General features: G+C 39.7%; 2 protein-coding genes across 8 annotated transcripts in view; one reads left to right on the top strand and one right to left on the bottom strand.

Moving 5' to 3' along the window:
- The window catches only part of ccdc57 (coiled-coil domain containing 57), a 123,740-nt gene that overhangs the window by 82,768 nt on the left and 23,115 nt on the right, over window positions 1-17,857 (bottom strand). For all 7 annotated transcript variants that reach the window (XM_084342557.1, XM_084342556.1, XM_084342555.1 and 4 more), the window contains one exon: window positions 1,452-1,652. In XM_084342557.1, the coding sequence (XP_084198683.1) occupies window positions 1,452-1,652 (201 nt within the window). The remainder of the gene's footprint in view (window positions 1-1,451; window positions 1,653-17,857) is intronic.
- slc16a3b (solute carrier family 16 member 3b) overlaps window positions 1-17,857 on the top strand; it is a 138,506-nt gene that overhangs the window by 80,781 nt on the left and 39,868 nt on the right. The window lies entirely within an intron of this gene.

Here is a 17,857-nt window from a genome sequence, read left to right on the forward strand (position 1 = left end):
AGTTTGTGTTACTTTGGCCGTTTAGCACATGAGCTAACGGCAACCATCGATGTAAATATGAGGCTGAACTAACGTTACATGTGAAGTTATCAACGTTGAACACACAGAGGAGATGGTATGAAATTGTCTCAGTTGTTAGTGGACGGTGAGCTGCTGTTCCGCCATGAACACGCAGAGGAGATGGTATGAAATGGTCTGTTATTCACGGCCAGTGAGCTGCTGTTCCGCCGTGAACACGCAGAGGAGACAGTATGAAATGGTCTGTTATTCACGGCCAGTGAGCTACGTTGATTAATTAGCATGTTGTGCTAAAGGACAGTGTGTTAGATGCCCAGGAGTAACTTTGCAGTCGTACGACTTACTGTGTGTTGGTATACACACAGCTAACACTACAGCTAACTACGTGTAGCGTTAGCTGTAGCGTGAGAGACCAGACCTGAGAGTACCAAAACGTTATCTGCAGTAAAGCAATCACTACTTTGTTTTGGAGCCGGAGACAGCGGTTACCTGCTACATGTCTGCTGTGCTACTATCAGTTATATGCAGGAATTATCCTAGACCTGCTTTATTGGTTTCAATTACTGTATTGGTTTCAATACAACTTGAACTTAGAAATTAGCTCAGAGTTTGAAATTGTGAAATGGTATATGTGTATTGTGGGTATTTGATGTGTAAGGAATTAAGATGTATATTTTGTCCAAAAAACACATAACAAGATGACATCATCTAGTACGCAACAAATGAAACCATTACAAGATGTAAATTGCAAATTTCTAGAACCCAATGAAAATTTATTAGACAGATAGAAAACTTTTAAGTCAACAGAGTACAAATATCTACTGATGAAATGAAACCACTGAATATGATATTACAGCCAGTGAAAAGTGTGTAAAAATAAGCTAATTAAAAAAAATCATTAACAATGAAGGAGGGATATTTTTTATATAAGTAATGAACATCAACACTTCACATACTGAAGTTTCAAGGAAATTAAAATAATCCTTCTTGGGAAAAGAAAGAACTTAATATCAGCCATGAAGTGGGATTTAAGCTACAGTGTATTTAAGATCTGTGGCACTCAGTTTTTTTTTAAATGCAGGACCAAATAATACCTAGATGTGACAGAACTACATGAATAGTACACAGAACACAAATGTGGTTGAAAGAAAGTGAATTTTTGAAAATGACAGTCTTCATTCTGGTAAAGAAAAATGAATTCCCATTATTAATTTGATTATTGATTACGTAAGATGGCCAAACTTAAAAAAATAATAACTTCAAAAGTATTTGGAGTACAGATAATAATAGAGGTGTTAACATGATTTCTTTTTCAAGAAAATTCCTGACATGAACTGGGACGCCCTAGATGAGTTGGCATGGAATGACCCTATTGGCAATACCATGATTTTTACCTTTTTTTTTGTCTTTTTTTAAATCAGTGTCAGTCTTACCTCTTGATTGTCTCATCTTTCTGTTTCATGGCCTCCTGCTGGTCTTCCTGTATATGGTGTGCCTGTGCTGCCAGAACTTCCATATTCTTCTGTAGTTTGAGAATGTGTTTCTTAGTCTTCTGCAGCTGGTCTGTGTGGTTCTGACACTGACCCTCCAGCTGCGAATTGCATTCCTTCAGAGCCCATAGCACGTCCTCATATCTTGACAGAAATAGCCATACAATTTGACATTAGGAAATGTTAAGACATTAAGAAGACTTACCACCAAGGTCTTTGATGCACAGCTGATGTAGCTTTTATGCACGGTGGCATAAAAGTTACATGAACAGCTACATGAAGAATTATTCCCACTGTAGTTAAATGAGAAAAACAGACACAAATGCCAGCTTTGATGCGGCTGAGGAGCTTAAGCCTTTCAGCCCACAACAGATTACAAATAATATAAACAATTACAAAAGAGAACAGCTGATGTTGTAGTCTGTTTTTTTATTTTTATTTAACTTACTAGCACAGTGCCCATACAAAATTTCACACTCTTCTTACAAAATATTAATATTAAAATTCATATTAGCTAAGCCTTGATAGGTATAACCAGCACCAATAAGGCTATGAGTATAAAGTACACTAGGGCAGTTCATCAGTTAATCTGATGAGTCTTTTTGATTGATTAGCTAATTAATCTATCATCTGATTTATTAATTATTCTAAAGACAATTTTTGAATTGTGTGATTAACGTGACGTGAGCTTTCAAATTAATATGTCATTCTATTTAATCATCCAATCATAATAGTCATCTAATTTCCATGCCACTGTTGTGTTATGACATGAATAATAACAATAGACCCGTGTGTAGACAATGTGTCAGATGCCTGATCAGAAAAATACTGGACCTGAAATTCAAGAGATTGCTGTGGCACATAAATTAATTTAATCACTGTATTTTACTTAAGTACTTTACTTAAAACTTAAAATGGTTTGACATGGGACTTCCGGTGCTCTTCGAGCAGGCAAAGCACCAGGGCCGGACGGGTTTGGTTGTGAGTTCTAAAAAGAATTTAATTCATTACTGATACAACCCCTGCTTAATATGTTTCATGATTCATTGAAAAATAGATCTCTTCCAAGGTCATTAACGGAGGCCAATATTAGCCTTATACTGAAGAAAGGAAAGGCTGATGACGAATGTGCATCTTATAGGCCTATAAGTTTGTTAAATACAGATCTTAAGTTGTTGTCTAAGACCCTTGCTCTGCGTCTCGAAACAGTCTTGCCTTGTATTATTAATAACGACCAAACAGGATTTATTACTGGTAGAAATTCATGTAGTAATGTGAGGAGGCTTCTCAATGTTATCCAGCTATCCCAATCTAGGAAACTTGACTGTATAGTTGTTAGTCTGGATGCAGAGAAGGCTTTCGATCGGGACGAATGGCCATATCTCTTTTCTACTCTGGAGACATTAGGCCTAGGTGAAGCATTTCTTAGCTGGGTAAACCTACTATATGACAACCCATTGTCAGCCGTATTAACCAATGGCAAGAGATCGCCTTATTTCCGGCTAGGCCGGGGTACTAGACAGGGTTGCCCTCTGTCCCCATTACTATTCGCAATTGCTATCGAGCCTTTGGCAGAGGTTATCAGGCGAACCCCTTCTATCTCAGGTATCTCAGTTGGTGAAAAGACTCATAAAATATCTCTGTATGCTGACGATGTTCTCCTGTTTCTTACCAAACCAGATGTCTCAATACCAGCAGTGCTAGACCTGATCGATTGCTTCAGTCAATTCTCAGGTTGTAAGATAAATTTCTCGAAATCAGAAGCACTTCCTTTAGGTGGTCTCCGCAACACAAACATATCACCCTTTATCTTACCCACTCAGATGGACACCACAGGGCTTTACATATCTAGGTATTGCGGTAACTCCATTCCTTCACCAATTGTATGTGGCCAATTTTACACCTTTACTTAAACGTATATACGAGGACCTTGACAGATGGACCTTCCTTACCACTATCCATGTTAGGCAGGGTTTCATTAATTAAGATGAATATTTTACCTAAACTTCTGTATGTATTTCAGATGCTCCCAATCCAGCTCCCTAAAAAAGGGTTAGCCAGACTTATGAAGCCTAAAGAAAAAGGGCGCCTGTCAGTCCCTAACATTAGGTTGTACCAGCTGTCCTCACAGCTGCGTTACATTGCTGACTGGATCAAAAATGATAGTGAATCTACATGGCTGGACTTAGAGTCCTCACAGGTTGGTTATCCCTTGTGTGGTCTCTTGTTTGCATCCGAACAAAAAAAGATAAAAAATTCTATTGGTGACAATTTAATTATAAATGCAACTATCAAGGCCTGGAAGGATATAAGGAAACTGGAAGGTCTTGAGGGACAGCTGTCTTCTCTTTCACCGATATGGGGCAACATATATTTTTGTCCTGGCACTAAAGACAGGGGCTTTGAGGTATGGAGAAGTAAAGGCATCCTTACTACTGGGCACTTATATGAAAAGAATGAAATGCTATCATTCAGTCAAGTGTGTAAAAAGTACAACCTCTCAGGAAATGAGTTTTTTAGGTATCTTCAGATACGGAGTTTTTTAAACAGTCAAAAAGACACAGATTTGTTACCAACTGTCCCCATTGGAAAAGATAGTCACTGCTGGCAAGAAAAAAGGTATTCTGGGTCTTGGATATCAGGCACTCATTAAATTTGACAAAGGTAAACCTGCTTTCACCAGCAGAGACTGGAATAATGATCTAAATATGGATGTGGACGAGGCGGTATGGGAACGGATATGGGAATCAGCAAACAATATCTCGGTTTGTAATAGTACAAGAGAAACCCAATTTAGACTTCTTCACCGTTTACAGATCACTCCCCAGTTTAATAATAATAATAATAATAATTTTATTTATAGAGCACTTTCCATCAAAGTGCTGTACAGTTACAAAACATTTTAAAAAACATACAAAAACATATAAAAACATTCAGAAACATATGAAAACATTCAAAAACATATAAAAACATACACAGCAATAAAACACATAGTATAAACAAGAATAAAACAAATGGCAAAACACCTAGGACTCATATGTTGCAGTGTACAAGTGGGTCTTGAGCTTGGCTTTAAAGACCTCAACTGAACAAGACTGCCTGATGTCCAGAGGAAGACTGTTCCACAGAGTAGGTGCGCGGAAGGAAAAAGCCAGCTCACCGGCTGTTTTTTTGTTTACTTCTGGGACACTCAAGCAACCGCTTGCCTGGGAGCGCAGAGGCCGTGTAGGTACATAGGTATTGACCAAGTCAGACAAATAAATTGGTGCTAGACCATTTAAAATTTTGTAGGTCAACTGCAGCACCGTGAAGTCGGCTCTAACCTTAACAGGGAGCCTATGAAGAGAGGCCAACACAGGGCTGATATGTTGATATCTTGACGATCCGGTCAGCATACGGGCCGCTGCATTCTGGACCAACTGCAGACCACGAAGGCTCTTTTTGGGCAGCCCCGACAAAAGCACGTTACAGTAGTCTAACCTTGAAGTCACAAAGGCATGAATAAGAGTCTCTGCATCTTTCAGTGAGAGGACAGATCTGATTTTAGCGATTTTTCTGAGGTGGAAAAATGCTACTTTTGTCACCTCCTTTACATGTGACTCCAAGGAAAGGGTCTGATAAAAGAGCACTCCCAGATTTTTTACCTTATCCTTGCATGGAATGACACATTCATCCAGAGATACAGTAGAGTGATTAAACTGGTGGCATAACTTTGCCGGACCAATAGCTATCACTTCGGTTTTAGCTGCATTCAGCAGCAGAAAGTTTGTTGATAGCCACGTCCTCACAGTGGCTAAACAGGCTGTAAGTTTATCGAAGCAAGACCCATTATCTGCAACAACTGGCACATATATTTGCAAGTCATCGGCATAACAGTGAAAAACAATTCCAAAAGAACGCATAATCAGTACATCAGTACAATGAAAACAGCAGTGGATCTAGGACCGAGCCTTGTGGAACCCCATACCTAACAGGGCAAGACTCAGAAAACCTGTTGTTGTATAGAACACGTTGAGATCGATCTGACAGGTAAGATCTTAACCATTTAAGCACCTGGCCTGAGATACCAAAATAGTTTTTTCGAGCCTGTCCAGAAGTATATCGTGATCCACCATTTCAAACGCAGCACTAAGATCTAACAACAACAAGACAGATGTTGTCTCCGAGTCTAGAGCCAATAATAAATCATTTACCACTTTTGTGAGTGCTGTTTCTGTAGAGTGATTAGCACGAAAGGCAGACTGTAGTGGCTCAAAAAGATCATTTGAAGACTGTGATTTGAAGGAACTGTAAAAGTTGTTGTGAGACTACTTTCTCAATAACTTTGGATAAAAAAGCTAGATTTGAGACTGGTCTGTAGTTGGCTAAGGAGTTTGCATCCAGATTTGGTTTCTTTAATAAGGGTTTCACCACAGCGGTCTTAAAACATGATGGAAACACTCCAGTGGCTAGCGAGAGATTGAGGATATCTAAAATATATCAACCTAGCATTGGCCAAAGCTCCTTCACAACCCATGCCGGGAGAGGATCAAGACGGCAGGTCGTGCTTCTTGCAGCAATAGTGATCTTAGTTAGAGCGGCCAGGGAAGTAGGTTCAAAAACGGAGAGACCTTGTTTTACTAAGCTATGTGTATTGACGACAGAGTATGATCCCCCAGCAAAGGACTGGGTTACTCTGGATCTGATGTCCTCCACTTTATTATTAAAATAGTCCATAAAATCCTGTGCTGAGAGGTCAGTGCTGATGACTAGCTGTCGATCTTGCGTCAACTTGGAAACAGTGTCAAATAACAGCCTTGGATTGTGCTTGTTATTCAAGATCAGATTAGAATAGTAAACTGCCTTCATGGCAGTCATTCTGGATTGGTAAGTGGTCAGGCTGTTTTGCCATGTTTGACGATGACCCTCCAATCTAGAATGACGCCACTGGCATTCATGTTTTCTGCAGCTTTTTCTGAGGCTTAACAAGTCCTCATTTAGCCAGGGCATGGGATTTTTTTGAGAGCACTTCCGCAACTTTGCTGGAGCCACCAAATACAACAATCCCTCAAGTTTACTGTTAAAATTTTCAGTAAGACTGTCCACTGAGAGGGATTGGGTGAAGACTGAGTTAATTGTTGATGGCAGTCTAAGGTTGAGATCATTCAGTGCCCCAGGTCCTATATAACGAGACAACCTCGTATTTGGGGATGTTTTTTTTGAGGGAAATAGATTAGGGATCGTGATATCAAAAAGTAACACTGAGTGATCTAAGATTGGCAAGACAGAGAGTTCATTTACTGACACAGACAACCCATAGCCTAGAACCAGATCTAATGTGTGTCCATGCTGATGTGTTGGTCCAGAAAAAAAACTGTGTGAGATCAAAGGACTCAATAACATTTAAGAACTCTTTAACCATAGGTTTGCCGTTACAACAAATGTGAATATTGAAGTCACCAACGATCAGTATCTTCTCGTAATGTAAAATAAATCTAGATAAAAAGTCAACAAACTCCGGGATGAACTGATCATTGTACTTTGGTGGACGATAAATCACAGCAATTAGAACAACAGATGGTGTGTTTATCGGGAAGAGCTGCAATTCAAAACTAGTGAAATGATCACAATAATCAATTAATTTGCATTAAAAACTATTATTAAAAAAAGAGGCAATTCCCCCACCTCTACCAGTCAGCCTCGGAGAGCTAAAAAAGCTACAGTCAGCGGGACAAACTTCCAACAGGGGTGCAGATTCCCCATCACGCAACCATGTTTCAGTTATAAACATTACATCTAAGGCACGAGAATTAAAGAGGTCACGAAGGATAAAAGTTTTGTTGGATAGTGACCGGGCGTTTAGGAGAGCCATCTTGATTTTGGCCTCTTCATCAGCCAATCGTTGAGTGCAATCCACATGACGCAGGTTTTCAACATTCACTCCACCACTCCCACACCACCTCCAGTTTTATATCTCCATATCCGTTTGTCCGATTAACATGAAACTTGGTACACTCATTGTCACACCAGAACACTTATGGATATGAATTTCAAAGGGGTGGTATAGACTGGCCCCTGTAACTCACACACCAAAAATCATCAGCAGGTGGCACTGTTATCAAGCCAAAGGCTTCTTTTGCTAATAACTCCCACAAATTTTGTCGCACAGTTTTAAACCTTATGTCTATGCGTTCCCTGAATCCAGCTGAATTGTGTGATGTAGGCCACGCCCACTGTCACGCTACATTTCCATTCGCAAATTGGCCAAATGTCGCAACCCTACTTTTTCGAACTCCTCCCAGGCAATTTCACCAATTGGCACCAAACCTTGCACACAGCATCTGTGGACCCTTATCACAAAAACTTATCAAAACAATTTGGATAGTCCAAACAACAGCCAAAATATAGAAAAACAATGTCCTGCACATTGTTTTGAAACAGACAGATCTTCATATCTCCACCAAATACAGTCCGATTAACACAAAACTTTTTTGAGTTGTGATCCATGCCAACATGACAATTTGTGCAAAGTTTGGTGCAAATCCACCAATAGGTGGCGCCTTTCTTGCTAAATGACGAAATAACAGCTTGACAGCCTTCACTTTCAATTCCTCAATGGAAGTTGTTGCATGAACAAGCCCCGGCAGCAGCGTGCCCCGACACCAGCATGCCCCAACAGCAGCATGCTGCAACACCAGCATGCCCCGACGGCAGCATACCCTGCGAGGGCCCGTTCATCGCTGCTTGCAGCTTTAATTGTATGTTGTTTTTGTTGTAGAAAACTCAATAAAGATATTGAACACAAAAATGGTTTGACATGGATGTATTTCAACACTGGAGTTACTAGCATTTAAGATAAGCACTGGCAAATGTATTTTTGCATCAGTGTAGGGCAGGGAAAATTAGTTAAACTATTTACAGACCACAACAGCTGTCTGCAGCATTAGTTGAAGACATATTTTTCACTCAAACATGACCTTTTAAATTAAAGAGAAATTATAAAACAGTCAAATAACAACTTTAGATAAAGCAAGGATTAACGTTAACTTTACCATCAGCAGCAGTGCAGAAATTACTTTAACATGGGGTGGTGAAATACATGTTCCTGCCTCCAAATCATCAGATCCACTGATTAACATGATTGCATGTTACCTTTTCAGAGCCACAGCTCTGAACAGTACACTCTTGAAATAAGGGTTCCAAAAGGTTTTTGGGGGTGCTAGTGAGCAATGCAAGGGTAAGACGCACCTCCAGATAGCTCGTCAATAATCCGTTTAAAATTGAACAAAAACGCGGAACTACTTAACTCTACCCACTTCCTGAAGAACATAAACGCAGCAGTAATCACAGGAACATATTATTCTGCTCGGTTTTCACAATGGTAAAACCGAAAGGCAAGAAGGACGAGAACCTGATCAGATCAGAGGTTTGTGCCGCCATAGAAAACCACATTACATAAGTTTCTGCTACCATCAGGGGCGAGATTTCATCCCTAAATGAAAACGTCCAGAAGTCTATCTCGGAGCTTAGGGGCAAATCAGCCGTGCACGAGGCCGCTCTGAAAGAGCTTGAGGAAAGCGCTTCAACCCACTCTGACATCCTCTCTACACTACAGTCCACAGTGGATCATCTGAAAACGGAAGTTAAACATCTGTACGAAAAATGTGAAGACCTCGAGGCATGCTTGAGAAGGAATAATATTAGGATTATAGGAATACCGGAGGGGAAAGAAGGACCACGGCCCAGAGATTTCATCGCACAACTCCTAACCGAAGTACTGTCTCTGCCGGACACAGGATAAATCGCCAGAAACCCAAACCGGAGGACCCTCCGAGATCCTTCATCTTAAGACTGCACTACTACCACATTCGTGAGGAAATACTGCGAAGGGCCATGGAAAAGAATAACCTGAAAATACCAGGGGCGGAAAATACACATATTTCCAGACTTTCCCCCGTCTGTGGTCAAACAGAGAGCAGCATTCACGAAAGTTAGAGAAATGTTACGAGGAAGGTCAGACGTTAGATACGGGCTGATTTATCCGGCCAGACTGATGGTGACGCTGTGAGGAAATGTTGTTCACCGACCCAAAGGAAGCTCAGGATTACGCCGAGAAACACTTTGGACAGCCACAATAGACAATGACAGTGAAATGGACATACCAGGCTGCCCAGCTGGGTGGATAGCAAGCGGCATACAGACATCTGCATCTCAGCATGGAGGGCAACGAGAGGGCTTGGACTGTCGATGAGGTGTCACTGATGCCGTGAACTTTTTTTTTCTTTTTCTTTTTTCTCTTTTCTCTCTCCCTCACCCTCTCCTTTTCCCCTTGCTTGTTTATCCGCTAAAAGAGTGGTAGTCCACATTTCTGACTGGCATTATATTTAATGAGTTGAATCTGAACAGGTGAGCCACCCCAGCAGATATGCATACTGGTTCAATCCCCCAAAAGCTATAGTGGGAATGTATGTTACACTTGAATTGTTTTATACTTAACAATGAAAATGTTTTTGTTATATTCAAATCTAAGAAAATTGACACATTATCTATTTGGAGAAGCAGTAGTTACTAAGGTTAACAAGGGTTAACAGTAACAGCTCAGGGAAGTAATTGATTTTGGTTAGATTATCTTTTTATTTATTTATTTTTACATCATTATTATTATTATTTGAACACTTCCCGAAGTATTCTCATGCCATACCTTTGTTTGGTACTGGCTAGATATGTTTTTGCTTTTTGTTTACTCAGTTTGTCCTGGGGAGTTTAAGGGAGATTAGGGGAAGAGGGAGGGAGGGATGGGACCTAGCCGTCTCACTACTGTAAAATCACAATTTGAAGGTGGACTAATTGAAACAGATATTTACTCTGCTTTTTTCTGATATGTCAATACAAGACGATCTGAATACAAGAGAAAGAAGGAGAGGTCAAACTTTAACTAGCTGGAATGTGCGTGGACTGAACAACCCGATAAAAAGAGGTAAAGTCTTTGCTCATCTTAAATCATTAGCACCAGATTTGATATTCTTACAAGAAACCCATTTGAAAAAGGACTCTCATAAGGTGTAAATGGATCAATAATGTATACCATTCATCATTTAATGTTAAAGCAAGAGGTACCGCAATCATGATAAGGAAAGTGTTAGAGCCATTTTTTGGTTTATGTTTGTGTCTGGTGTTTATTTTCTGCGTAGTACTGGAAGCCACAGTAGGTGGTGCTCTGTACTGTGGTGTGCAGAAAATTGTCAAATAGAGCAGCTGATGAGGGAAGCACACAGTTTTTGACCGTCATCGCCGTCGCCGTCATGCTTTATTGCGTTGTGGCAAACATGTGAGCCTTTGTTTGATTTGCAATCAAGTTATGGTATGAATATAAGTGTCTGCACAGTTCGGCGGAGATCGCTTATTGTTAAGAGCGCAAAATAGCAAATAAATGTTTGATGACTACATACAACGCTCACTGTTTTTCATTCATTCATTCATTGGACCCGGAAGACGACGAGTTAATTACTTCAAGTACCCGTACAGTAGCCCCTCAGTGGCTTAGGTTCGTTTTTTGTTGTTTTATTTTTTTTACAAGAACAAGTCACAATAGAAAGGCATTCTCTTCATTCACAAAGACACAATATCTGATAAGGAAGGTCGCTTTTTGATTGTAACTGGGGAAATATATTCTACACCTCTTACCTTACTGAAAATATATGCACCGAATATAGACAATCCATCATTCTTTCAGAAGGTAATGTCTCTTATACCAGACTTATCCCAAACAAATTTAGTTATCGCAGGGGACTTCAATTGATCACGTTAGACCCGTACATAGATAGATCTTCCACCCGCAGAATAGAGAAAAGTAATTTGAGTGTCTTTCTTAATACATTTATCAATAATACTAATTTGTCTGACATTTGGAGAATCGCTAATCCGACTGGCAGAGAATACTCCTTTTACTTTGCAACGTATAACTCATACAGCAGGATAGATTATTTTCTCATAGATGTAAAACTGATGCAATATGCTGTAAATGCAAAATACCACAACATTTTGATCTCAGATCACAGCCCTCTTACGTGCACTCTGAATATTCAAAATATGCTGAAACCACAGATGAACTGGAAGCTAAACCCTCTGTTATTAACTGAAAAAGAGTTCTGTGATTATTAAGAAGCTCAGATATCCCTCTATTTTGATACTAATGATAATTCAGAAACCACCCCTTCTATTCTCTGGGAGGCATTCAAAGCGTTTCTGAGAGGCTCTATTATTTCATTTGAAGCATCTAGAAGGAAAAAGAACAAGGCTATATTACATGAATTAGTAAACCCAATTAACCTTCTGGACAAAGAGAATGCCCAGACTCCTTCCAATGAATTGCATAAAAAAATATCTGCCTTAAAATATGAATATAACAAGATACTCTCAGCAAGGATTAGTAAGGCATTTTTATATACCAAACCGAAATATTTTGAATTTAATGACAAGCCACATAGACTTTTAGCCCGGCAACTCAGAAAACAGGAAAATGATCGCACAATACATAAAATTAAATCTGATACAGGTGAGATTCTGATGAAACCCAAGGACATTAATGATTGATTTCTCCAACTTTATAAAAGCTTGTACACTTCCAAAAATGATACAGACTATATGGCTATGCAGGATTTCTTAGATAAATGCAATCTCTTTCAATTAGATGAAAATGAGTCAGCTCAGCAGAACTCTGAAATTTCTGTTGAAGAAGTTAAAAAAGCCATCACTTCACTTAAAAGCAATAAAGCCCCAGGCCCTGATGGCCTTCCAGGTGAGCTGTATAAACAATTTAATGAAACTCTCTGCCCATATCTACATAAAGTGTTTACTCAAGCCCACACTGATGGTGTTCTACCTCCTACCTTAACAGAAGCGGTCATTACAGTGATACACAAAAAGGACCCAGAAGAGGTGGGCTCTTTTCGTCCTATTTCTCTGTTAAATCAGGATGAGAAATTATATTCTGAAATTTTGGCTAATAGATTGAGCCCCTTTTAGATAAATTAGTGCATTCAGACCAGACTGGTTTTATACCAGGTAGAAATTATTTTTTCAACCTTAGACGATTGTTTAACATCATTTATTCTACTAACAGACCGAAAGAAGAGCTAGCCATTCTGTCACTTGATGCAGAGAAGGCGTTTGACCAAGTCGAGTGGCCTTATCTGTTTGAAATTTTAAAGAGATTTAATTTTGGAGAAAAATTTATTTCAATGGTAAAGCTTCTCTATAACAACCCCTGTGCACAGATACTCACAAATCAAATATTGTCCCCCCGTTTTAATCTATAAAGAGGAACGAGACAAGGGTGCCCTCTACCTCCCTTGATTTTTGCTTTAGCAATCAAACCCCTTGCTGAGAGTATCCGCTCAGACCCTTTAATTCATGGTTATAATACACACAAAGATATAAATAACATTTCATTATATGCTGATGATGTTTTGTTATTTATCTCTCAGCCACAAGTCACAATTCCGCAGATACTTGATAAAATCAATTTATTTGGGACCTTCTCCGGTTATAGAATAAATTGGAATAAAAGCGAGCTAATGCCCGTGCATGTACAGAACATTTCCTGGTTACAGAACCTCCCTTTTAGTATATCTCCAGAGAAATTCACATATTTAGGAATTCTGATTACAAAGTTCCACTCCTCTTAATTTAAGGAGAATTTCCCACCACTGTTGTCTAAATTACAGTCAAATATACAGTTTTGGAAGACCCTGGCAATATCATTACTGGGCAGAGTCAATGCTATTAAAATATTTTTTAAGTAACTTTAAGTTGAAACCCATATTTTACGCATTACCTATTGCTGGGAACCTTACCTTTCCACCATCCATTCTGGATAATACTTTTAATCTCTGGAAGAATGTGGGCATCCATACAATAGGAGACTTAAACATTAAAGGCATATTTGCATCCTTTACACAGTTGACTTTCACAGGCTCTTGTCTTGATAGATGTCTCCGGCACATATCTTGCTCAGAATAATCAATGTCTCATATATATGACTCCTTGCAATCTATCAGTCCAGTAAATTCCACTCTAATAAAAACAAAATGGGAGGAAGAAATGGGCACTGAGATTTCGGACACTCTATGGGAAGAGAGTTTGGAACACACTCATCGATGCTCTACTAATGCTAGGCACTGCCTAATCCAATTTAAAATTCTACATCGTCTTCATTACTCTAAGGAGAGGTTATATAGAATATGCCCTGAATTGTCCCCTACATGTGACAGATGCCTCGTAGCAGATGACACGTTGCTTCACAGCTTTGCTCTATGTCCCAAGGTTAAGATCTATTCGTTTAATATCTTAAGTTTAAAGGGGAACTACCATTTTTTACAACCCGGACCTTATTTTGAGCATAAAATATGATCATTTACTCACCCAGATAACTTTGGTGTCATTTGGAGTCGTTCGGACGAAATTAGATCCAGTGTAGCGCCGCTATATCCATATAATGCGAGTGATCCGGGCACCGAAGCGCAGCCTCTATATAATGCATTATCTGCACCTCCGGGGTCAAACTAGCAGTAGCAGCTACAGGTAAACAAGCTGGCTGTCGCGGGTGCGCCCGCAGCTCAGAGATGACATCTTCCAGGTCAGAGGTAGTAGGTCAACCTACAGACCCTGGATGTTGATAACAGACAACCCCGGACTCAGAGGGGAATAGCACTAGCGTATCATAACAAAATATTGGTGAAATGAACTAGTTTCGCGGCAGATAATGTTCATAGAGGCTGCGCTTCAGTGCCCCAAACACTCGCATTATGACTCAGACTCAGACAAACTGAGACTCAGACAACTTTATTAATCATTTTGGGAGGTTCCCTCAAGGAAATTGAAGCTCCATGTCACTCACAGCACTGTTTCACACACAGTAGAAAGTATACATATTAATAGTTAAATATAAACACACACACACTTATATATATATATATATATATATATATATATATATATAAACATATACTTCCAGACTGTCCTTCAGTCCCTCTCTGTCTCACTGTACATCTGTACATCTATTCATCTGTTTGCCCTCCTCCCCCCCAGTGAGGAGTTGAACAGTTTTATGGCACGGGGGACAAAGGAGTTTTTTAGTCTGTTTGTCCGGCTCTTTGGAAGGAGCAGCCTGTTGCTGAACCAGCTCCTCTGGCTGCTGATGACAGTGTGTAGAGGGTGGTTGGCATTATCCAGGGTGCCCTGCAGTTTGTTAAGAGTTCTCCTCTCTGCCACTGTCACCAGAGGGTACAGCTTCATGCCGACCACCGAGCCGGCCCGCCTGACCAGCTTTTCCAACCTGGAAAGGTCCGCCTTTGATGTGCTGCCGCCCCAGCACACCACAGCATAGGAGAGAACACTGGCTACCACAGACTGGTAGAACATACACAAGAGCTTCCTGCAGATGTTAAAGGATCGTAGCCTCCTCAGGATATACGTGGCGCTCCACTGGATCTAATTTCGTCCGAACGACGCCAAATGACACCAAAGTTATCTGGGTGAGTAAATCATCGTATTTTATGCTAGAAATAAGGTCCAGGTTGTAAAAAACGGTAGTTCCCCTTTAATATCTAAAATACTTTGCATACAGTTAGAGCCTAAACCACTCATTATTATTTTGGGATATATTTATTTACTTTTGTTTACATTTTAGTTTATTTTTCTTCATTTGTATTTTGTACCTTACATTTACATCTGATCTTTCATCTACTATTGTTATATGTTGACAATGTATGACAAAAAGAGGGCACTAAGACCTAACTGCACATATATCTGTATGGATGTACATTGCGCACATAGATGTATATGCTGTAAATATGTAACTGTATAACAACTTGCTCTAATAAAAACATTTGACACAAAAGGGTTTTTCCTGAAAGTCAGAGGTTCTACCCAAAATCATTTGCTTCTGAACAACCATGTTTTGAAAAAAGGGTTCTTCAAAGATTCAGTCTCAAACATTTACCTTTGTTTGAAATGGTAATTTTACAGTATACATATAGATGTTAGGTTTGGGTTTTGCTGCTCAAGTGTACAAGTTTTTATATAGTCTGATTTAATTTAACTTGACTGAGTATGTATTTGTCATTGTTGAAACTTCTTTAGCTACTTCTTCTTCTAGCTTCCTATGACATTCACTCCTCCATTACATACAGCTGTGGTCAAGAGATGTAACAGCCCCCTCACTAATGGTTAAAATTATAAACCATCAAATAAAGTAGAACAACCAACATAAACCACCATGTTTGGAACAGAGACTTTGTTTGTTTGTAAGTATAAAGTACATGGCACAGTTGTGTCACTGCTGCGATCAGGAAGAAAAACACAAACTAAAAAAAAATATTGGTCAGGATGGTCAAGTCTACCAAAAAACACCAAAAAGCTAGTCCACAATGAATTAGAAGCTGCTGGAAGACAGGTGTCAGTGTCCACAGTCAAGTGTGTTTTGCATTGCCATGGGCTGAGAGGCTGACTTGCAAGAAAGAAGCCCTTGCTCCAGGCACAGCACCTTAAAGCTCGATGGAGGTTTATTGCTGATCACATGGACAAAGAAAAAACCTTCTGGAGGACAATCTGTGGTGAAACAAAAACTGAGTTGTTTGGCGACAATGACCAGCAATATGTTTTGAGGCGAGAAGGTGAGGCTTTTAACCCCAACAACAATATACCTACTGTCAAGCATGGTGGTGGTAGTATTACTCTGTGGGGATGTTTTGCTGCCAGCCTATCTGGTGCTCTAACGAAAATAAATGGAATTATGAAAACCTAAACCTGCACCATAGAAAGGTTTTCTGTAGAACCTCTGTATGAGATTTCTTGGTGGAACCTTCACAGATGGATCTAGATATAACCCTTTATGTTGGGTTCTAGATAGAACCCTCTAAAAGGGTTACAGGTGGAACCTGTATAAAAGGTTCTACTAAGGACCAAAACTGGTTCTCCTATGGTAGGGGTGTGCGATATGACGATATTAGATTGTGAAGGATAAGAATGTGTAGACGATCTGCCAAAGTGCAGAGATTGTAGGGATCGTCTAGGGCACATTCTATAAATTGCAGTTCTATGCTGATGCACCGACGCACCAAACGTATTACAATGTCAACCTGACCGACTAATCATAGCGAATTACGGGCAGTGACGCGCTTTCTTACCTGCCTCCTTGTTTATGTGTTGCTCAAACAGAACAATACAATGACGAGAGACAGTAGAATGCATTTATACTGATTTCCCTTATTATATTCATGATCTTTACAAGCAAAATAACCATGTGATATGTTGGTGGATATTGTCACAGTCCCATGATGGTATAGCAAAATTTGGTACTGTATATCTTTACATCCCTAGTTTTTACTGATGGTCAAAATGAGGATATGGGGAGGGCTTTGTAGCTGCTAGGAAAATTTGTATACACATGGTCCAGGATATTTCTTTATCTGGTGGGGATCAGGACATGCTGGTTCAATCCATTCAACCCCTGCTCAGACAGCTCCTGTGCACAAGGCACCGTTGTATTCCTCCTAGGGGTCTAGCGAGCTGCTTTATGTCTTTCTTTTGCAAATGGCAAATGACCAGACAGCCAAAATTCACAGTACCAGCTGACAGTGTTCAAACCAACAGGATAAATCTTAAGTTCTCCATGAACATGACGTAAATTCCTTTTTGAGAATGACTATTTTCACCAAAGTTGCAGAAAATTCAAAACTGACTTAAAGACATGTATATCTTAGAATACTAATTTTACTTCTAATATTATATACTTTACTTAATAATAATCCATTTTAGAAGTCACAGGTACCCAATGGAGAGATGTATGTTCTTTCACATAAGATCTTTTCAATGCAAATGACAAATTAATTTCAGAGGTTTTACCCGGCATTAACATGTGTCTCAGATGATCTACAGAACGAGATGGACTTTGATCCAATCATTCTTGTCCAAGTGGTCTGATACAACAAGGCCATCCCATATCGAAGGCTCTTTCAAATGCCAAGGAAGGCAGCCTTCCTCTCCTGTGCCATGAAGGATCCAACCATTGGATCCTTCGGAGCATACCATATCCCAAGATTCATGGCGCACTGGGGAAGGTTGGATTTGTTTTCCAAAAGAAAACTATGGTGGATACATGGAGCGAAACAGCAGCTGAATACACTTTTAAATGCAAGTACGGGGTGTCAAATCACTCCAATAGCTAACGATACAAATGATAACAAAACACGGGACCCCAATACTGTCAAGGTTGCTAGGTGACAGGAGCAACGTTTCATGATGCAAGGGTAAGGTCTGGGACAGCTGATCACGTGTATAGGAAATCCTGCATAGACTCGATGGTCTCA

Source organism: Pagrus pagrus (assembly GCF_965226575.1).
Source record: "Pagrus pagrus genome assembly, chromosome: 21".
In the NCBI taxonomy this organism is placed as follows: Eukaryota; Metazoa; Chordata; class Actinopteri; order Spariformes; family Sparidae; genus Pagrus; species Pagrus pagrus.